This window comes from Haliotis rufescens, unplaced genomic scaffold, assembly GCF_023055435.1.
Source record: "Haliotis rufescens isolate VD_foot unplaced genomic scaffold, xgHalRufe1.0.p SCAF_4, whole genome shotgun sequence".
NCBI lineage: Eukaryota > Metazoa > Mollusca > Gastropoda > Lepetellida > Haliotidae > Haliotis > Haliotis rufescens.
The window spans coordinates 62,240,925-62,258,499 of record NW_025964112.1 but is presented as its reverse complement, the minus strand read 5'-3'; the positions used below and the strand labels follow the sequence as shown (position 1 = coordinate 62,258,499).

Here is a 17,575-nt window from a genome sequence, read left to right as displayed (position 1 = left end):
TCGTTTTTAAATGACTCATATTACCAGCTCACATGCACGTGTATCCAATACCTTGTGGCTGATTTCAATAGGAAATCGAACAACCTAGATCAAACTTTATCTCAAGACGAAAGGTCGAAGTTTTGGGTGGGTCAAAGATCTTTAAAGTCTTCATAAATTGAAATCAAATGGTTGCAAATGACTTTATGACAACGTTATAATCTAACATTAAAGCCGATTATTTGTATGTTTGACTCGGGGTGGCGCAGGTCCCCGGAATATTTGTGTGAACAGCTTGTTATCTTTTCTAGTAAAACTTACAAACTGTATTGGGTCAGATTTTAATCTCGGAGATAATCAAGTTCCTCTCCCATGCTGCAATACAGGCAGACCGATGGCACTATATGAACTACACTGAAATATACGCTGTAACTGTTGTCTTAACTTGATAATGTTCGAAAGTTGACAATGTTTCTTTGTGGTTTCTTTGTTTGTTTGTTGATTAACGTTTCACTCAGTAACATTCCAGCTACATGACGACAAGCTGTACATAATCGAGTCTGGACCAGGCGATCATCCAGTGATTGCCACCATGAGCATCGACCTTCGTAACTGGGATATGATGACATGCATCAGCTAAGTCAGTGAACCTGGCCACCCGATCCCGTTAGTCGTCTCTTGCGACAAGCATGGGTTGCTGAAGACCAAAAATGTATCTCGCCTGGATCTTCACGGGGCCGCTTCAAATTAGGAAAAGAGGAATGTATATACATATGCATCAGTGATACACTTCCTCCAGTTAGCTCAAGACACAATAACAATCGGACATCATGCTAATTGCCATTCACAGAAACCTTGTTTTTCACTTCTAAAACAGGTTTAACGTGTGGGGGGTAGTATCTTCACAGTCTTAGTTTAAAGCCATCAAAGGCCGGGTGAGGTTCCCAGAAAGGAATAGACTAGTGTAAAAGAGGGGGGAACATATCCACACTCATTGAACAATATGGAATTATTTTCGTCGCATAAATTTGTGTGCATTTTTTCCATGATAGTATAGTGAGCGAGTGAGTGAGTATGGTTTAACGCCGCTTTTAGCAATATTCCAGCAATATCACGGCGGGGGTCACCAGAAATGGGCTTCACACATTGTACCCATGTTGGGAATCGAACCCGGGTCTTCGGCGTGACGAGCGAACGCTTTAACCACTAGGCTACCCGACAGCCCCCCTCGTCATGGTGCGTATAGTCGTTATTCACTTGGGTTTCTCGTCATTTCTCTTACCATTTTTGGATGTGTTAACATTATTATTAATTCCTCAATACAACATGACTAAATACAGTTTCAATGGTTTGGGGGCGGTCGGGTAGCCTAGTGGTTAAACCGTTCGCTCGTCACGCCGAAGCCCCGTGTTCGATTCCCGACATGGGTACAATGTGTGAAGCCCATTTCTGGTGACCCCCGCCGTGATATTTCTGGAATATTGCTAAAAGCGGCGTAAAACCATACTCACTCACATCAATGGTTTTGATTATTTATGTTAAGTCAAACAGTTTCCATTTCCGACCACAAACGTTGGTGATCTCGATTCGAGATGGTCTGGTTTTCAGTCGATATTAACTGATTTTACGTCAGCTTCAATACGGATTCCCTCAACAACGCAATTGTGTACAATCTACAGGGTCTCGACCTGAAGCCCGATATTCGTTGTATGGTTGCTTTCTTCAGGGGTGTTCATTAAAGGTTTCCCCTGACCCACTTCCGATGGACCTAGTGGAATGAAACTTGGCATAGGTATTAGTCTTTCTCCACATAGGAACCACCAAGAGTTACACACTTCTCCCATCGTTTTATGTAACTATGGAGACCTCGCTTGTAAAAGCCCTCATTTTGCGTCTCAAACCAGGACTTGACTTCAGAAATCAGTGTTTCATTATCTGTGAAACGTTTTCCCTTCAAAAATGACTTCATTGTTGGAAAGAGGTGGAAGTCAGATGGTGCAAGGTCAGGAGAGTAAGGAGGATGTGGAAGGATTTCATAGCCACAGGAACGTGCTTCTGTCTGGGCAACATGAGAGTTGTGTACTGGAGTATTGTCTTGCAGGAGACAGACACCCTTTGTCAGCATGCCACGCCTCTTAAGCTTGATAGCGTCCCGCAATTTCCGCAGCAGTGAAGCATAATAAGCTCCTGTAATTGTGGTACCCTTTGCCAAGAAATCCATCATCACTACTCCGTGCTGGTCCCAAAACACCGTGAGCATGACCTTGCCTGCAGACGGTTGGACACGTGCCTTCTTTGGGGGTGGTGACTCCACATGCTTCCATTGCATCGACTGAACTTTAGTCTCAGGATCATAGTGATGGACCCATGTTTCATCCTGTGTGATAAATCTGTCAAAAAAGTTTGCCTGGTTTTTTTTGGCACATGTCCAAAAGATCCTTTGAGCAATTGACTCGTTCCTGCTTTCTGAAAGGTGTGAGCAACCTGGGAATCCATCGTGCAGACACCTTATGCATGTTCAAATTGTCATGGATGATTTTTTCCACAGACCCTACACTGATCTTGACATCTTGTGCTAACTGGCGAACAGTTATACGTCGGTCTGCCAAAATGGCGGTCTCCACTTGATGGATAGTGTCCTCATCAATGGCTGAATGGGGGCGACCAGGAATGGCAGCTGTTTCCACAGATGTCCGACCACACTTGAACTGGCGATGCCAGTGTTTAACAACATCATATGATGGGGAATCTTCCCCATAAGTTGCTTTCATTTCATCGAAAGTTTCTTTTGGTGTGCGACCCTTCAAATATAAAAACCTAATCACTGCTTGGTATTCTACTGGCTCCATTGTCACACCCTACTCGATCATAACACCTGTAAAAGTGGTAAGATTAATAGTTCGGTGCTGCAAATTCAGACATAACCCATAGATACATGTATCATTACACATGTGAAATTTCAACCAAATACGATAACCCTAAGTGGTTAAGGGGAAATCTTTAATGAACACCCCTCGTATCTAAGCAACTGGGATACGATGACATGCATCAACCAAGTCAAGGAGCCTCTTACGACAAGCATGGTTGCTGAAGACCCGGATCTTCAAGGAGTTTATTTTGGTACAAATATCTTCAGTGAGTTAATGCCAAAATGATCCAAAGGATTCTCGGGGAAAGGTCAAATATTTTGGACAAAACAACTTACAATAAAATCCGATCAATTTGAAAGTTGACAACGGCCGACAAGCACAATGCACCACCATGATGTAGGTTTACTGGACCTTAAGCCAAAAAACACTTCTATCCTGAAGGATAATATGAACATCCTCCAAACATTAATATGCCCAGCCTTTCTCTGAATGGTGTTTGTAGGGGGTGATTTACAGACCAACACAGAAACATGACACAGACTCCGAGCTGACCAATCCTTGTTTTAGCCCTTCAATACCCAGCGCCAAGTAGGGTAACAACAAGTTCCATCTTAGGGTGCGTCAGTATGGTTTTACGCCGTTTTAGCAATATTCCAGCAAAATCACGGCAGCGGAAATGGGAAATGGGCTTAACACATTGTACTGATGTGGGGAATGATCTTAGAAGACACCTGATATAAATCCTCAGTTGTTGAGGAGCCACTAATTGTGATCTGACATATTCTTGGCCTGTTGTCTACACCTGGTCCATTTTGAACATACATCTAGGGCATTTGACGAAACCTCGATGTCCCTTTTTACTGGCACATAATCATCATTTAACCCAATTTGCTAAAAATGAATTGGAGTGTGTGCTGTAATCTGATTGGTTGAAAAACAAGATAAAATGGGATTCGAATCTCTTTGAATAATGGAAGCATGTGACGTCTTCAGTTGTATCATGTCTTTCTCACATCTGTCAGAGTTCACGCAGAGAGAGAGGGAGAGTGCATTAGGAAATGACTGACTGACTTCTGTGTTTTGCAATGTTGATAAACATTGTGTTTTCAGATTTCCAGGGATTTACTGAGCATTCCTTGCAGGAAATATTACCATTTTACCACTCTCAGTTCCAAAGGAAATTTCTGGGCATTGAATAACTCATTAAGACCACCAAAACAGAACCTTTATCTCCCAAATACTCACTCACTCACTCACTCACCCAATCACTCACTCATTTAGCCAAGTAAGTCAATAGTGACTATTTACAGAAACTTTGCAATAGCATGTTTTGGCAACATACCAATTTCTCAGCTGCTCAAACCAAGAATTCACCAAGCAGTGTTAACATTAACAAGAAAAAGAACTGCATATCCATGTATGTCATAAAAGTCATGACACTATTTAATGTGAAAATATATAAGCACTGAACAGAAAGTACATGAACCCTTGAGTGGGCTATCAGGCAAGGGGAAGTAATCCAGTTACAGTATGTGTGTTGGCAGCACCTCTGCTCTTTGCTGCACAGTAACATGTGTCCACGTTTCAACATTTTACACCATCAATACTGATTGAAATAAATCTGACCAGCAAATTTTCACTTCTCTACAACAAGAACCACCAAAGGACAAGTAAACAAAAGAATGTGGAAGATAATTTAAAATTTGTCTCATTCACATTCATATTTACTTAATATATCTACCAAAAGAGAGGCTGACCACTACTACAAAAAAGTGCCAAGTTTGCCAAGTTTTCAGGCAAGTGGACATAAATGCCTCCGGAAGATGCTGTCAGCCATATCTGCCTACACTGACTTTTAAAACACTGATTTGATTTAATGAATGTTGGCCATTATTTTTACATATTACGTGAAACATGTCAGTTTTGATCCGCTGCTGGATTGTCATATCTGTTAGTCACTGTCGTCAATCTGTACAATATCCTCCTCCTCCTCTTCAACATCAACATCAGCATCCTCATCACCTAGATTCACAATTTCCACATGTTCCATAACTTCTTCGGGAGACGACGGTCGCGTGTGGACTTCCCCCTCGCCGGTACCTTCATCTTCATCATCATCGTCCATTTCCTGCAAGAAACAAAGCCACATAAACCCCTAACATCCCATAATGTTTTCACTGTAAACAAATTCTTCCAGCTTTTCAATGTAAACATTAGCATTATTTGGCCAAAAACAGAGATGCTAATTGACGGTGTTTCAAATGATCCTCAATGGCATTATCCTTGATTATGTTAATTAGATACATTACCTTATATTACAAGGAGGTTGATACATGAAATTCATATACAGAAATATAATTGAAGCATAAGAGTTTTAAATTACTTTAACATGTATATGGGGTTAATCATTTAAAGATTAAAATTGTGGATTTCAATTCATTTATGTAACAAAACTTCCACATCAAAGAATTTAAATATATACTTAAATTTCACAAGATAAACAAAACTCTTTATTTCACTCCAACATAATGAAAAACTTAAATTGTAATGTCCTCACTACGTAATCAAAATATAAAAGACAACTTTACATACCTAACTAAACTTGCCATACACAAATGAATGTTAATTCATGATACTAAACATATGTTAGTAGTACAGATATCGGAGAAAAACGTCCACAGTTCATCATTACAAATGGACAAATCCAAAGATTTATTCATGGTTCACATTTCATGAACATTTCCATAATCATGATAAGAACCCTAATCTCACAGCATAAGCTCTTATTTTAAGTCCTGGCTATAAGAAAAGATCCTGTTATGTGGAGTTTTATAATCACAAATACTGATATTTATATATTGCTTGTAAATACCATTATCTATTTAGTCAGACATAAAGATTTGGATCTGTCCAAGCTAGAGACAAGTACTCATCCAAGCTGCAAGTTGACAATCAAACTCCAGTGAAAAGCAACAGTGTAAATAATTTCGCATAACGTAAGCCAGAGGAACTCTGAAGCGAACGGTAACAAAGCAGTCATCACAATGGTCAGGGAAGACGTTCGCGGAATAATTTCACCTCCATCAGTCTAACAAATATCATGTGTCGGTAACACAATCACTTTATTACAGGATGCCGAAACATAACATATTTAGTTATTTCCAAATTAATTGTCACTTTCCAAAATCAATAGATTTCAAGAACAACCTTAGGTTGTAAAGATAAAAAACTTGGAACTACCACCACAAGAAAGCGTGAAGATGTGAACAGGCTCCATATAGCAACCCTGCCTTGCCGTGCTACAGGTGTGAATTGGTGCACATACAGCATCTGTCAGACATACGGATTAATCCAAGCAACCCAGCCACAATATCCCACGGTACTGCTTCCACCTCATTCCAGTATCTAGCCACACAGTACCAAAGACAGCCAACAGCAGCTCAAAACCATAGTTCTCAAGTTTTAAAGGTTTCCTGACCATTGTGAATAAAAGAATAAGTCTAATAGCTGATAAGGGTGATAAATAAAATAATACAACACGTGTGTGTCTCTTTCTCTGGAGAGGTCTACATGCAGCAGCACCAAAAAGAAAAAAAACATTGTGAAACTTTTAGCAAAGGAAAATATATCCTTATTATGTTTTACATCTCTAAATTTGCATCCAAATTTGTACTGTTGAAACTAATTTTTGCTTCTTACTGGGTTTTGTCATGTTGATGAAATGCTGAGAGATTTCTCATCTCCATATTCCTAAAGTAACTTTATTGCCTAGTTAATGTGTTACTGCCCTGTGTAATGCTCAAGATCATTTAAAACTGTTGCAGTTGTGTTCCTTGTCCGATAGCTATGAATACATGTATCTGTAACAGTATCAAATCTGATCAGTTTTAACAAACTAAGATGCTGCTCCAGATTATATATTCTTATATATGCATACACTGCAGAAAATTCCCTTCAAGCCAGAATACATTAGTGCAAGGTCCTAGTTATACCTAAGTCCAAATACATGTTAAGAAGGAATATCCTTCACAGAGGTATACATGACAGGAGGTGTGTGAGAGTGGACACTGACCGACTCATCTGTGGGGTCACAGGCTTCACAGTGCCACGTGTACCCTCGGGGTTTGGGGGACTTTCTGGTGGGGGGATTCAGACACTGGAAGTGGTAACACAGCTGGCACTCATCACAGCTGAAACATGGGATGTCAGAAGCATCTTAGCTACATCGTGGAAGAAAATATGCACAAAAACTAAAGCCAACATTATAAAAGAATTTGACAAAACGGTGAAGAGCCAGGGGCAGATCCACTATCTTAAAACTGGGGTGCACATAATACCTAAGTCATGAAGCGACTTGGCCGAGAGCGCAGTTAACATGCGCGGTGTCTGAAATAAGTGCCGCCCTGGAGCTTCCCCACTGGATCCGACAGTGAACACAAGGGTTATTAGGAAGGTCAAATCACAAAGTGTTGTTGAAATGGAAAAAACAAGTTGAGATTAAGCTACATATATTACCCATATAACTTTATCTGCTAAAATTCTGGAGTAGTGGCCAAAAATTCAATTTGAGCCTTTGAATAGATTTGTGTTCATATTGATGGCATGAACAAATTTAAACACATAATTATGTTGAGCAATACTTAACATAAAAACATTAGTTTCAGTAAAAATGGCTGCCAAATAGTCCAGTGAGTTTTCCAATATGGCTGCCACGGCTGCAGACGGACAGGTTGCCTACCTGACCAGGTTGCTGTTGGATCCAGGTTGGTTACACACAACACACAGTGTTCTCTGCTCCTCTTCTTTTATAGGTTTTGTAGGCTTCTTTGGGGCAGAAGTGGTGGGAGTCATCTTGGTTTTCTTTGGTGGCTGATAATTGAAAAAAAACAGCTGACTACTTAATTGCTTGATACTACCACTTTCATAAATGTGAATTTTCTTATTTGCAGAGATATACATGATAGCAATCCTGAAGTGAAGATGAAGAGAAATACTAAATTTGAAGTTCTGTAATTTCAAACATACCCATTCTGGATAGAAAAACTGTAAGCAGCCTAAAATGTAACCAAGATTTGAATGCATCCAATATGTTCTTCAGTTGTCTTGTTAGAGGTTAAGAAAGAAAAGTTGCAACATATTGAATACATATCTAGCCTTGAAGAACATTGAATACACAATGCCATTTAGAAAGTGGTCAAATGTGACAAATGTTATATTTGGGATAACACTTTCTTAGTAAAGTAGAGATTCTCGTACTTTTTCGGGTTGAGTCCTGTCCGGGATTCGAACCCACACTTGCCAGAGTGAGGCACCTAATTGCCAGCACACAAAGTCAGCGATCTAACCCACAGCCACCAAGGCTTCCACAAAATGAAAGTCCAACAAGTGGTAGTCTAGATCACGTACTTTGAGTACCCCTCTGACAAGTGTAGATTGGCACGGCTACCATGACCGAAAGCTATGAATACACAATGCCATTTAGAAAATAGAAAGTACAAGAATCTGTACTTTACAAAGAAAGTGTTATCCCAACATTTGTTACACTTGAAGAACATTGTCGAATTGCCCATACTTCAACAATGTAATGATAATATACAATCAGTCATCAGTGAGAGCCATGTATGTAGGTCTGAACATAAGATGTTCCCTTTTGTCTTTATATTAACTCAACCGCCTCTGTGGTCTAGTGGTACAGCCTCTGCCCTGAGAGAGGAAGGTCTGGGGTTTAATCCCCAGCTGCGTCATGCCAAAAGATGGTACAAGTCTGGCACTCAGGATTAACGACTGTTTGGCTCGAAGTCAGTATACTGTGTCTGAGTGGGGTATTCATATTAAAATCGGCATTAGTGCGATCTAGTACAAGCATGCGCGTCCACCTGCCGGCCTGCCCATCTGCCCATCCCGCCCGCCACACACACTTATAGCTATATAAGCATAATAACCTTGAACGTGAGGTTAAACCCCATGTCACCTCACCTCAACCTATACTAACTCAAGATACCCAAGGTGCTTACAGTTGCACAACAATTCCCTGTGGTCTGTAGCTCACATAGATATGTAGTCAAGAGCCTAAAATGTCAACAAAGCCAGCCACTTGACAAAAGTTGCTCTCAGTTGCTCTCTACACAAGTACTGAGGGAAAACAAACTCTAAACACATGCCCACTGACTACAGCTGTCTGCAACTCACTGGTTCTAAAACCGGTTCTTGTTCCAGCTCTGGTTCTGGTTCTGGTTCTGGTTCTGGCTCTGGCTCTGGCTCTGGCTCCTCCAGTTCCAGCTCTGGTTCCGGCTCTGGTTCAGGTACAGGAGTAGGAATTATCTCCACCTCTTCTTCCTGTTTCTCTGGTTCTACAATCTTCTTCTTCCTGCTGTTGCTGCTGCTGCTGCTGCTGCTGCTCCTCTTGACACTCTTGCTTTTGTTCCTCTTCTCTTTCTGCAAGGAATACTGTTGGTGAGATCAAACTTAATCAAAGGCCATCAGACATGTCACTTCGCCGAAACAAATTAATTTATTGACAACAATACATATGGATGAGACAATTTTCAGTGGACAGAAGAGGGGTTGGATATACATGACTATAGTCGTAGCTATCATGGTTTTTTACATGCCCGCTGTGAAACCTATGAAAAGTTTGTTTGTTTCTTCATATAAGCCTAATAGGCCCACATGTATCAAACACAAAATGTGACTCCATGGAGTGAGTGAGTGAGTATGGTTTTACGCCGCTTTTAGCAATATTCCAGCAATATCACGGCGGGGGTCAAAGGAAATGGGCTTCACATTGTACCCATGTCGGGAATCGAACCACGTCTTCGGCGTGACGAGCGAACGCTTTAACCACTAGGCTACCCGACCGCCCCTGACTCCATGGAAAGAGGGGTAAATATTCCTAAATAATTCAAAATAAAGGCACCACTTCAGGACAAGATTGATAAACTTGGCATATTTTGTTAAAGAATATTTTATGATTTTCTAGCTCTGCTCTGAAAACGACATCCACCCGATCTCGAGAAGAAGTCAAAATGTTTTCAGGATCTGTTTAATATCTGCCAAGGTTTTTTTGAGAGATATTGAACGGTTTTTGACTTGTGCTCTGGCAATGAAATCAACCCACCCTGCCACTCCCTTTTGAGGCTAAGTCCACATTGGTGCCATGGAATCAAGAAAAAGTAGCTAAGGCACCACTTCAGAATAATATTTGACATATCAGCCAATATTGAACTGTTTTTGAGTTTTGCTCGGAAATGAAATGATTATTAACGGACAAGACGTTGATTATGTCATTCAGAAGAATATATTTTTTTGTCATGAAAACAAAATCTGAAAATTGATTTCATTATGCTGGCATTTCTATTCCACAGCCTGAGTGAGTACTTCAAAAATATACTACTCAAAAGAAGTTAAAGGCAGTTAAACTGTAGAAATATGAAAGAATCGGTTGTTCTTTAACTTCTTTTGTGTAGTATATATGTTATAACTTATTACTACATTATGTGTGAATGAGAAGGTGACCACCTAAGACACAACCATGAAGCTTCATGTCACCTAGATCTCACGGTAACTTTAGGGTTAAAAACTGATGTTTCAGTACCTCCATTTGTTGAACAAGTGTAACCCACATGGACCATCCCCATAAATCTCATACTGTTTCATCAAGAGGGTTCGCTGTATCATGCCAGGGAGTCAGTTGTCAGCCAGATATTACCTTCAGCATCTCAAGTCTCTGCATGTTGACAAACTTCTGAGGTTGTTTGATGGTTTCACGTAAGCGTCGAGGAGCATCAACATTGACGTTACTCTTCTCCACCGACTCATCACTGCTGGAGCTGACGCACTCGGAACACTGCCTGATCACATGACACACAGCATAAATGATGATGAAAGAAAAATAGATAGATGCAGGGACCTCATGCACCTCATTCCCATAGTAAGCCTGATAGTGGTTAGGCTTCAGGTTAAAGTATGTTCCTGTTCTGAAAACAAGGACCTATCACAAAGACATATTCTGTGATACCAGGCCTCAAAGTTGCGACTAAAACAGTCGCCAATGCAACCTAAATTTCAAATTGTCTACTGTCTAAAATACTGAGGTAGCCAAATGACTACCTTGAAAAATATCTTGTGGCGACTAAATTCTATTGATGCATATATGCAGACACAAAAATAAACATGTCTGCTACTAATTGTGCTCGCAAATAATTCCTCTTAAAGTCAACAATGAACCGAAATACATAAATATTAATGTAATTAGTCTTTATTTTAGTTGATAGTTTATTGGATAAGCAAGGATATACCTATATGATCTAGTAACATAATTTAGATTGCATCATTTGAGTCACAAATAATAAAACTCAAGTATAGTTTCCACTAATATACAACAATTGTTATTAATAAAAGATAATTTCAAATGCTTTTGGCTACCTACACTATTGGCTTGACTTCTTGATTTTACCACTGGCTACCTGGAAAAAAATACTTGTAGCCATATGGCTACTTGGAAAAAATTAAACTTTGAGGCCTGAATACCACACTTCATTCTGAAGAACGCTATCCATAGACATGGGAAAAGATATGTGATTGGATTGGAATTGGATTGGATTCTTTTGAATTGGGTTCTATGTAAAGATCTACTCCATAGAAACAGACTGTATACTTCACACCAAGGTAAACTCATATATTTGCAGAAGTTTATCCCTTGTGACAAAACCAAAATGTTCATAAACTCCAGGTCCACACATCGTCACTGCAGAGGGCAGATAGAAAAGTGGTAGGAATCATAGGAACCATTCTAAATGCCTCTCAAAGAAGGTGGGAAACAGACAGAAAAGAGGAAGAGTTGAGGTGAAATGGGGTTTAACGTCACGTTCAAGATTATGGCACTTATATAGCGACGTGCAAGCACGTGTGTGTCTATGTGTGTGGCTGCTTGTACTAGTCCGGACTGATGCCGATTTATAGTGCTAGCCCACTGAGATACCATGCCGCAGTTTAACATGAATACCCCACTCAGACATGGTATACTGACTCCGAGCCGACCAGTCCTTGTTTTAGCCCTTTAATGCCGAGCGCCAGACAGGGTAACAACAAGTACAATTATTTAACGTCTTTTGGTATGACGCGGCCGGGGATCGAACCCCGAACCTTCCACTCTCCGGGCGGACACTCCACCACTAAACCACGGAGGCTGTCGCAGAAAAGAGGACGAAGAAAGGGAAAAAAATGAGTAGGCAAACAGGGAGAGATGATGCAGAATAGCCAGGCAATAACTCTCACAAGACCTTAGCACAACTGTTCTTAAAATATGATCGATCATCTGCCCTCTCCTTATTTGTATTCATTCTCACCAATAGCTATTACAAAACTGGTTCTGACAAAAAGTTTTCAGACTTTCTTTGAGGCATTTGATCAAATTCAACTTACGGTTAATCTCAATTGTGAGATGACAACTCAAACATTCCCAGAGAAAGGAGAGTCTCAAATCTTACAAGGAAAAGGATCTACTGGTACTCACCATCCCTGTAATTTGGTCTTCTTGGGCATTCTGGTGAGAGGTGGGTCGAGACAGCCCAAGTGGTAGTGCTTCTTACAACTGTCACACTTGGCCAGCAGATGCTGGTCTGTTGTCAACACACAGATGCCGCACCTACAAGTACAGACAGAGTTGTCATCCAAGGAAGTTGCTAGGTCAAAGTTACTTTCCCAGGAAGAAGCCTACTTGTAGCACCATCCAAACAAGGAAGTTCAATATCAAAACACAAAACACATGTCTCGGTAATTGTCATTTACCATAAACACTGAAGTCTTTCCAAACAGGAAACAAGTGGCCTTCCTACAGCAACAGAAGCTAACTATCTCTTGATTGTCTTACTTGTGAATGACAGCAGGTGGAGATTTGGGCGTTTCCTTCTTTGTTGGTGATCGAGGGACGTTCTTTGGACGAAACATTTCGGGAATGTTTACTTTCTGGAAAAACACCAAACTGTGTTTGCAACATTTACAAAATTATGTAAAAGTACCACAATGATAACATATAACCGCAAACATGGAAACAAGAAATGACGACTCACGACATATTTTCTAAATTTGGGTGTCATAATTTTATTCACACTAATAACATTGTACAGGTTTCGTGTATAGCAAATCGAGGTCCCACTGATTTCAGACAGGCCCAGCCTTGCTTGTTTAGTAACAAATACACTGTAACTGCAGTGAGTACTAGACAGAAATACCTGGCTGGTGTGTAGTCATGTCAGTTACACATTGTGACGCAAGTTTCTATTTTATAAAAATAATATATAAGTTTCATTTATTTCTGAAAGTTTGTACATATATTTTATTTTAAACAACAAGCGGAGTAGCAGTCAGTATTTTTTTTTTAAACTTGTAAATACTCAGTCTGAATTTAGATTTTCTTAGCAAATTCATTGTCATCAGTTATGACTAGTATGAAAAACATTTGCAAGTATTTCTGGAAATTATGACATCAAATGCCCAGACATTACACGTCATGTAAAACCCTTGTTAACATCTTCAAATCATTCACACACTTTTAAACATCAGCCTCTGCTATGAGTGTTTAGAAGGACATGTTTACACAGTAGTTACCATGGTTACCTTTCCACCAGTTTCTGACAGGTTATCCCACATTTTCTCCCCTTCCTTTCTCAGCTTGGTTGTAGACTCTTTGTGTTTCTCTAGAGCAGCAAACAGCTGCAACACAGGGACAACAGTTACTCCATGGTCACTTCCTTACCACGCTTATACCAGAACGTCTTGATCATGTAACCTGACTAGTATCTGTCATCTATTGGGTACTACAGAGCAGAGCTACTGCCACTGATATCATATCAATAATGTAAGATTACCACCACAATAACAAAAGTCTATCTTTCCAAATGCATAGGCAGTTGACATATATACTACTCAAAAAAGGTTAAGAACCACCCAATTGTTTCATATTGCTATAGTTATTCTGTCATGGCAGGAAAGATTCACTATAACGATATGAAAGGAAGCCCTTAACTTCTTCTGAATAGTATATGTAGACATTAAATAGGATATTTCATGCAAAAAGTTATTTGGATCAGTTTTGCAGTCTTTGCAGAGTACACAGTTGGAACGCAAAATGAACTTACTTGATCATACTGGCTGCGGAGTATTTTCTCTTGATCTTTGAGTTTATCATTCTGTGTGAGGAGATCCTTCATGTTCTGCTTCAGGTTCTCGATACGAGCGTTCCTCTCTACACAAACAGACTTACTGTTACATCAAATTACATCTTCATGTGTTATCAAAGCTTGTCTAAGGTGTTGCAATTTGCTGTGCAGAGTGGCGTCCCTTGGGCACACCGGAAACCTATGATTGTGGGTTTGAATCCTGGTTCACCCCGATTATGTTTAAAGGTGTGTCAGCACCATACCCATCCTGATGTGTTTCAACAAAGTTGTAAATGTCTGAAACCTGCATCACTTAGGGCTTTACCTCTCACAATAAGCGGACACGCCATGGAATACAGCAATAAACCCAACTCACTCACTTTTTGGGAAGTTTTGGGAAGTGTTAGGGCAGAATAGTTCCATAGTAGACCATACTTGTCACAGCAGCTGACGAAACTAGGGATCAAGTGGCTACAACAGCGTTAGAAATTGGCACCAGTCCTACAGTCCTTGCCAAACAGCCCAACAGTTACGGTATCATAAGGACTAGTAGAAATTTGCCCTTTTTTAGGGTTTTGCTATATGTTATCATTTTAAGGACTAGTGGGCAAAAACTGTTAGTTTCTATCGCTGCTACAATGTGGAACTGTATTGACTGTGTGTCACCGTCATGATATCCTAACTATGGATCATTGTTCATTCTTTCACTCACATTCACTCAGTCTCACAAAAAGTATGTCTCCTTTGAAGGTTAAAATAGATCAAGTTATGTGAGACCACGGCTTCCCATGTAGGACAGGACAGCTGATAAGGTAGACATCGATCCCGAATGCTGACAATAAGTCTGTGGAGAACTGTGCTTGTGATCAAGCATCCAAACACTCAGCAGCCTTGACAGCCATCCAATCGAAACTTAAGTGTTGTGCTAAAAGTTGTTTAACTGTGAACTGTTGACATATTTCTACCCAACAATCACAAGAGTAATCAAAACCACACAGGCTCATTAGCAGACAAAGTTAATAAGAAAAAAGTGCTGGCCATTTGTAAGATGAACAAAAGACCTCAGTAGCATTTATTAATCATTACTGACAAGATGACGAAATGCTAGAGGAGTCTTAGTTTATATACCAGTGCCCCTCAGACACAACTGTTTTGTTTTGTTCATGTCACAGAACAGCAATAATCTAGCTACATGACAATGGACTGTAAATAATCAAGTCTGGACCAGACAATCCAGTGACTGATATTGTGAGCAATGATCAGGGCACGATGACACAATATGACCCAAGTCGTCAAGCCTGATCACCCAATCCAATTATCGCCTCATATGATCTAGATAGATTGCTGGGGACCAATTCTAACCTGAAATCACTAAAGTATAACCAACATACGTTGCTTGGAACCAGTTCTAACCCAGAATCCATACGGTACGGCTAGCATAGGTTGCTGGTACCAATTCTTACCCTGAAACCTCACAGGGGAGACAACTGTAACTACTTCCACCTACCAAGATAGTAGCCTATGAAGTCGGATGTTAGAGCAGGAGCAATGTGCAACTTCTTCCGAGTTTCTTGCTTCTCGTGCCCATGGGAGGAGTTATGAACCTGGAACAAACACGTACTGGAGCTGTCACTAGAATCAAGGTTATGTGTACAAGGAAATCAAATACAAGTGTTCTGATGACAAATGCTTGTAAGAATGTAAAAGGCTCACCTGTGTTATGACGCCCATGAGTTCAGCCTTTTTCAACATTCTTCTTACTGCTGACGGGCTTGAGGTCAGAAATCTCACTAACTTTTGTGTTGGCACTGGTTAAAAACAATACTATTTGATGAAAAAAGAAATCATACAACACAAAAGAAGTTTAAGAACACCCAATTGTTTCATATGACTACAGTTAATATGGTCATCCAATGAAATCAGGCTTGTTTTGCAGGATGTTCAGAGAATAATCAGACTTTGACAGGATGTATGTGTTGTTTGTTTCGTAGTTGTTTAACGCTGCACTCAACAATATTCCAGCTATATGACGGCGAATAATCAGGTTTGGACCAGACAATCCAGTGATGGATATCATGCGCATCAATCTACGCAATTGGGATACAATGATATGCATGTATGTTTTGTTTGTTTCGTAGTTGTTTAACACTGTACTCAACAATATTCCAGCTATATGACGGTGAATAATCAGGTTTGGACCAGACAATCCAGTGATGGATATCATGCCTATCAATCTACGCAATTGGGATACAATGATATGCATCACACAAGTCAGCGAGCCTGACCACCCATCCCGTTAATAGCCTCTTACGACAAGCATAGTCACCTTTCCTGGCAAGCATGGGTTGAAGATCTATTCTTACCCGGATCTTCATGGGTGGACAGGATGTATGCAAACCATACACATGTAACAATGATCACTTTGGAATCCGAAAATATAACCATCACAATACCATCCAGAAGTTTATAGTGTTGAGTTCTCTTGAGAATGACTAGCTGAAACATTGCTGTACACTTGTACATTAATAAACTCAATATCAGTCAGTCCCACACATACCCCATGAAGGCGGACGCCTTGACTTTGCGATGGCATATTTCTGTCGATGTCTGTTGAGTTTCCTGTGAAATCTTGCCTGAAATTATCACCAATTTGTTATGACTTTCATACACATACATAACTTGCAACATTCAACAAGATGATTCTCTGATTGCAACTGACAATGTTCATAGATGAACCTTAGCTTTAGGAACTACTGCATAGAGATGTAAGTTCAGACGTGACATTAGGGCTAGGACGGGTAACTCCGGTAACTCGGGTACCCGGGTTGGGTGGGTACTGAGTTGGACCCGGGTACCCACAGGACTACCCGGACCCGTGGTTAGTCACGTGATACATTGTTTAATGACAAAAAATATCTAGAACTCCATGGTTACACTACAAGTCACTAATGTTCGCATTTCTTTCTGACTGCACACATTCCTTCTGATTTTTCATATGGTTGAATAAAGATATAACTTAATTCAACTTCAGTGTATGAATTACCAGATTATTCAATACGTGTATCTAAATATATTTTGCCAAGGCTATGCTAAAAATGTTCCCAATCGGACATTATGAGACATCTCCTGAGATCTACAGTGGGTACCCGGGTAGGGTGGGGTAATAGGGGGGTGGGTACCCGGGTAGTAAATTTGGACTCGTCCCAGCCCTACATGACATCACCAGACAACACCAAACACCTAGACCCTACTGTATACTCAACGGAATGTTCCACCTTTTCTTTCTCATCTTCCAGGACTCTGTCGGAGTGGCGCCGGACATGAGACTGGATGGCAAGCCAGTTGCGTCTCTTCGCACGAGCAGAGTTTTTGTCTGCATGGAGTTTGCAGTAAGCAAAAAAAGGGTCAGCTATATCCTGGAACAAAAGTATGGAAGGTTTAAAAAACTGTTAACATAGAGGAACCAGGAAAAAATCTTGTAACTTGTCTCCATTACCAGACAAAAATGAGATGCATATTTGAAACAACTTATCATCAATACAGCACAGGTTTATGTACACTACATTC

The 17,575-nt window shown here is 40.3% G+C and overlaps 1 protein-coding gene across 7 annotated transcripts in view; it reads right to left on the bottom strand.

Annotated features, from left to right (window-relative positions):
- Positions 1 to 4,259: 4,259 nt before the first annotated feature.
- The window catches only part of LOC124116779 (PHD finger protein 14-like), a 28,171-nt gene continuing 14,855 nt past the window's right edge, over positions 4,260 to 17,575 (bottom strand). For 2 of the 7 annotated variants that reach the window (XM_046478283.2, XM_046478284.2), the window contains exons 11-23: positions 17,272 to 17,424; positions 16,566 to 16,641; positions 15,722 to 15,816; positions 15,516 to 15,612; positions 13,988 to 14,094; positions 13,458 to 13,562; positions 12,721 to 12,815; positions 12,364 to 12,495; positions 10,558 to 10,699; positions 9,039 to 9,296; positions 7,588 to 7,718; positions 6,922 to 7,039; positions 4,260 to 4,977 (exon numbers count right to left, since the gene is read on the bottom strand). In XM_046478283.2, coding sequence (XP_046334239.2) covers positions 4,801 to 4,977; positions 6,922 to 7,039; positions 7,588 to 7,718; positions 9,039 to 9,296; positions 10,558 to 10,699; positions 12,364 to 12,495; positions 12,721 to 12,815; positions 13,458 to 13,562; positions 13,988 to 14,094; positions 15,516 to 15,612; positions 15,722 to 15,816; positions 16,566 to 16,641; positions 17,272 to 17,424 — 1,686 coding nt within the window. In that variant the 3' untranslated portion in view covers positions 4,260 to 4,800. Of the gene's footprint in view, positions 4,978 to 6,389; positions 6,416 to 6,921; positions 7,040 to 7,587; positions 7,719 to 9,038; positions 9,297 to 10,557; positions 10,700 to 12,363; positions 12,496 to 12,720; positions 12,816 to 13,457; positions 13,563 to 13,987; positions 14,095 to 15,515; positions 15,613 to 15,721; positions 15,817 to 16,565; positions 16,642 to 17,271; positions 17,425 to 17,575 lie in introns of all 7 variants that reach the window. The other 5 variants (XM_046478289.2, XM_046478285.2, XM_046478286.2 and 2 more) reach the window with 5 other exon arrangements.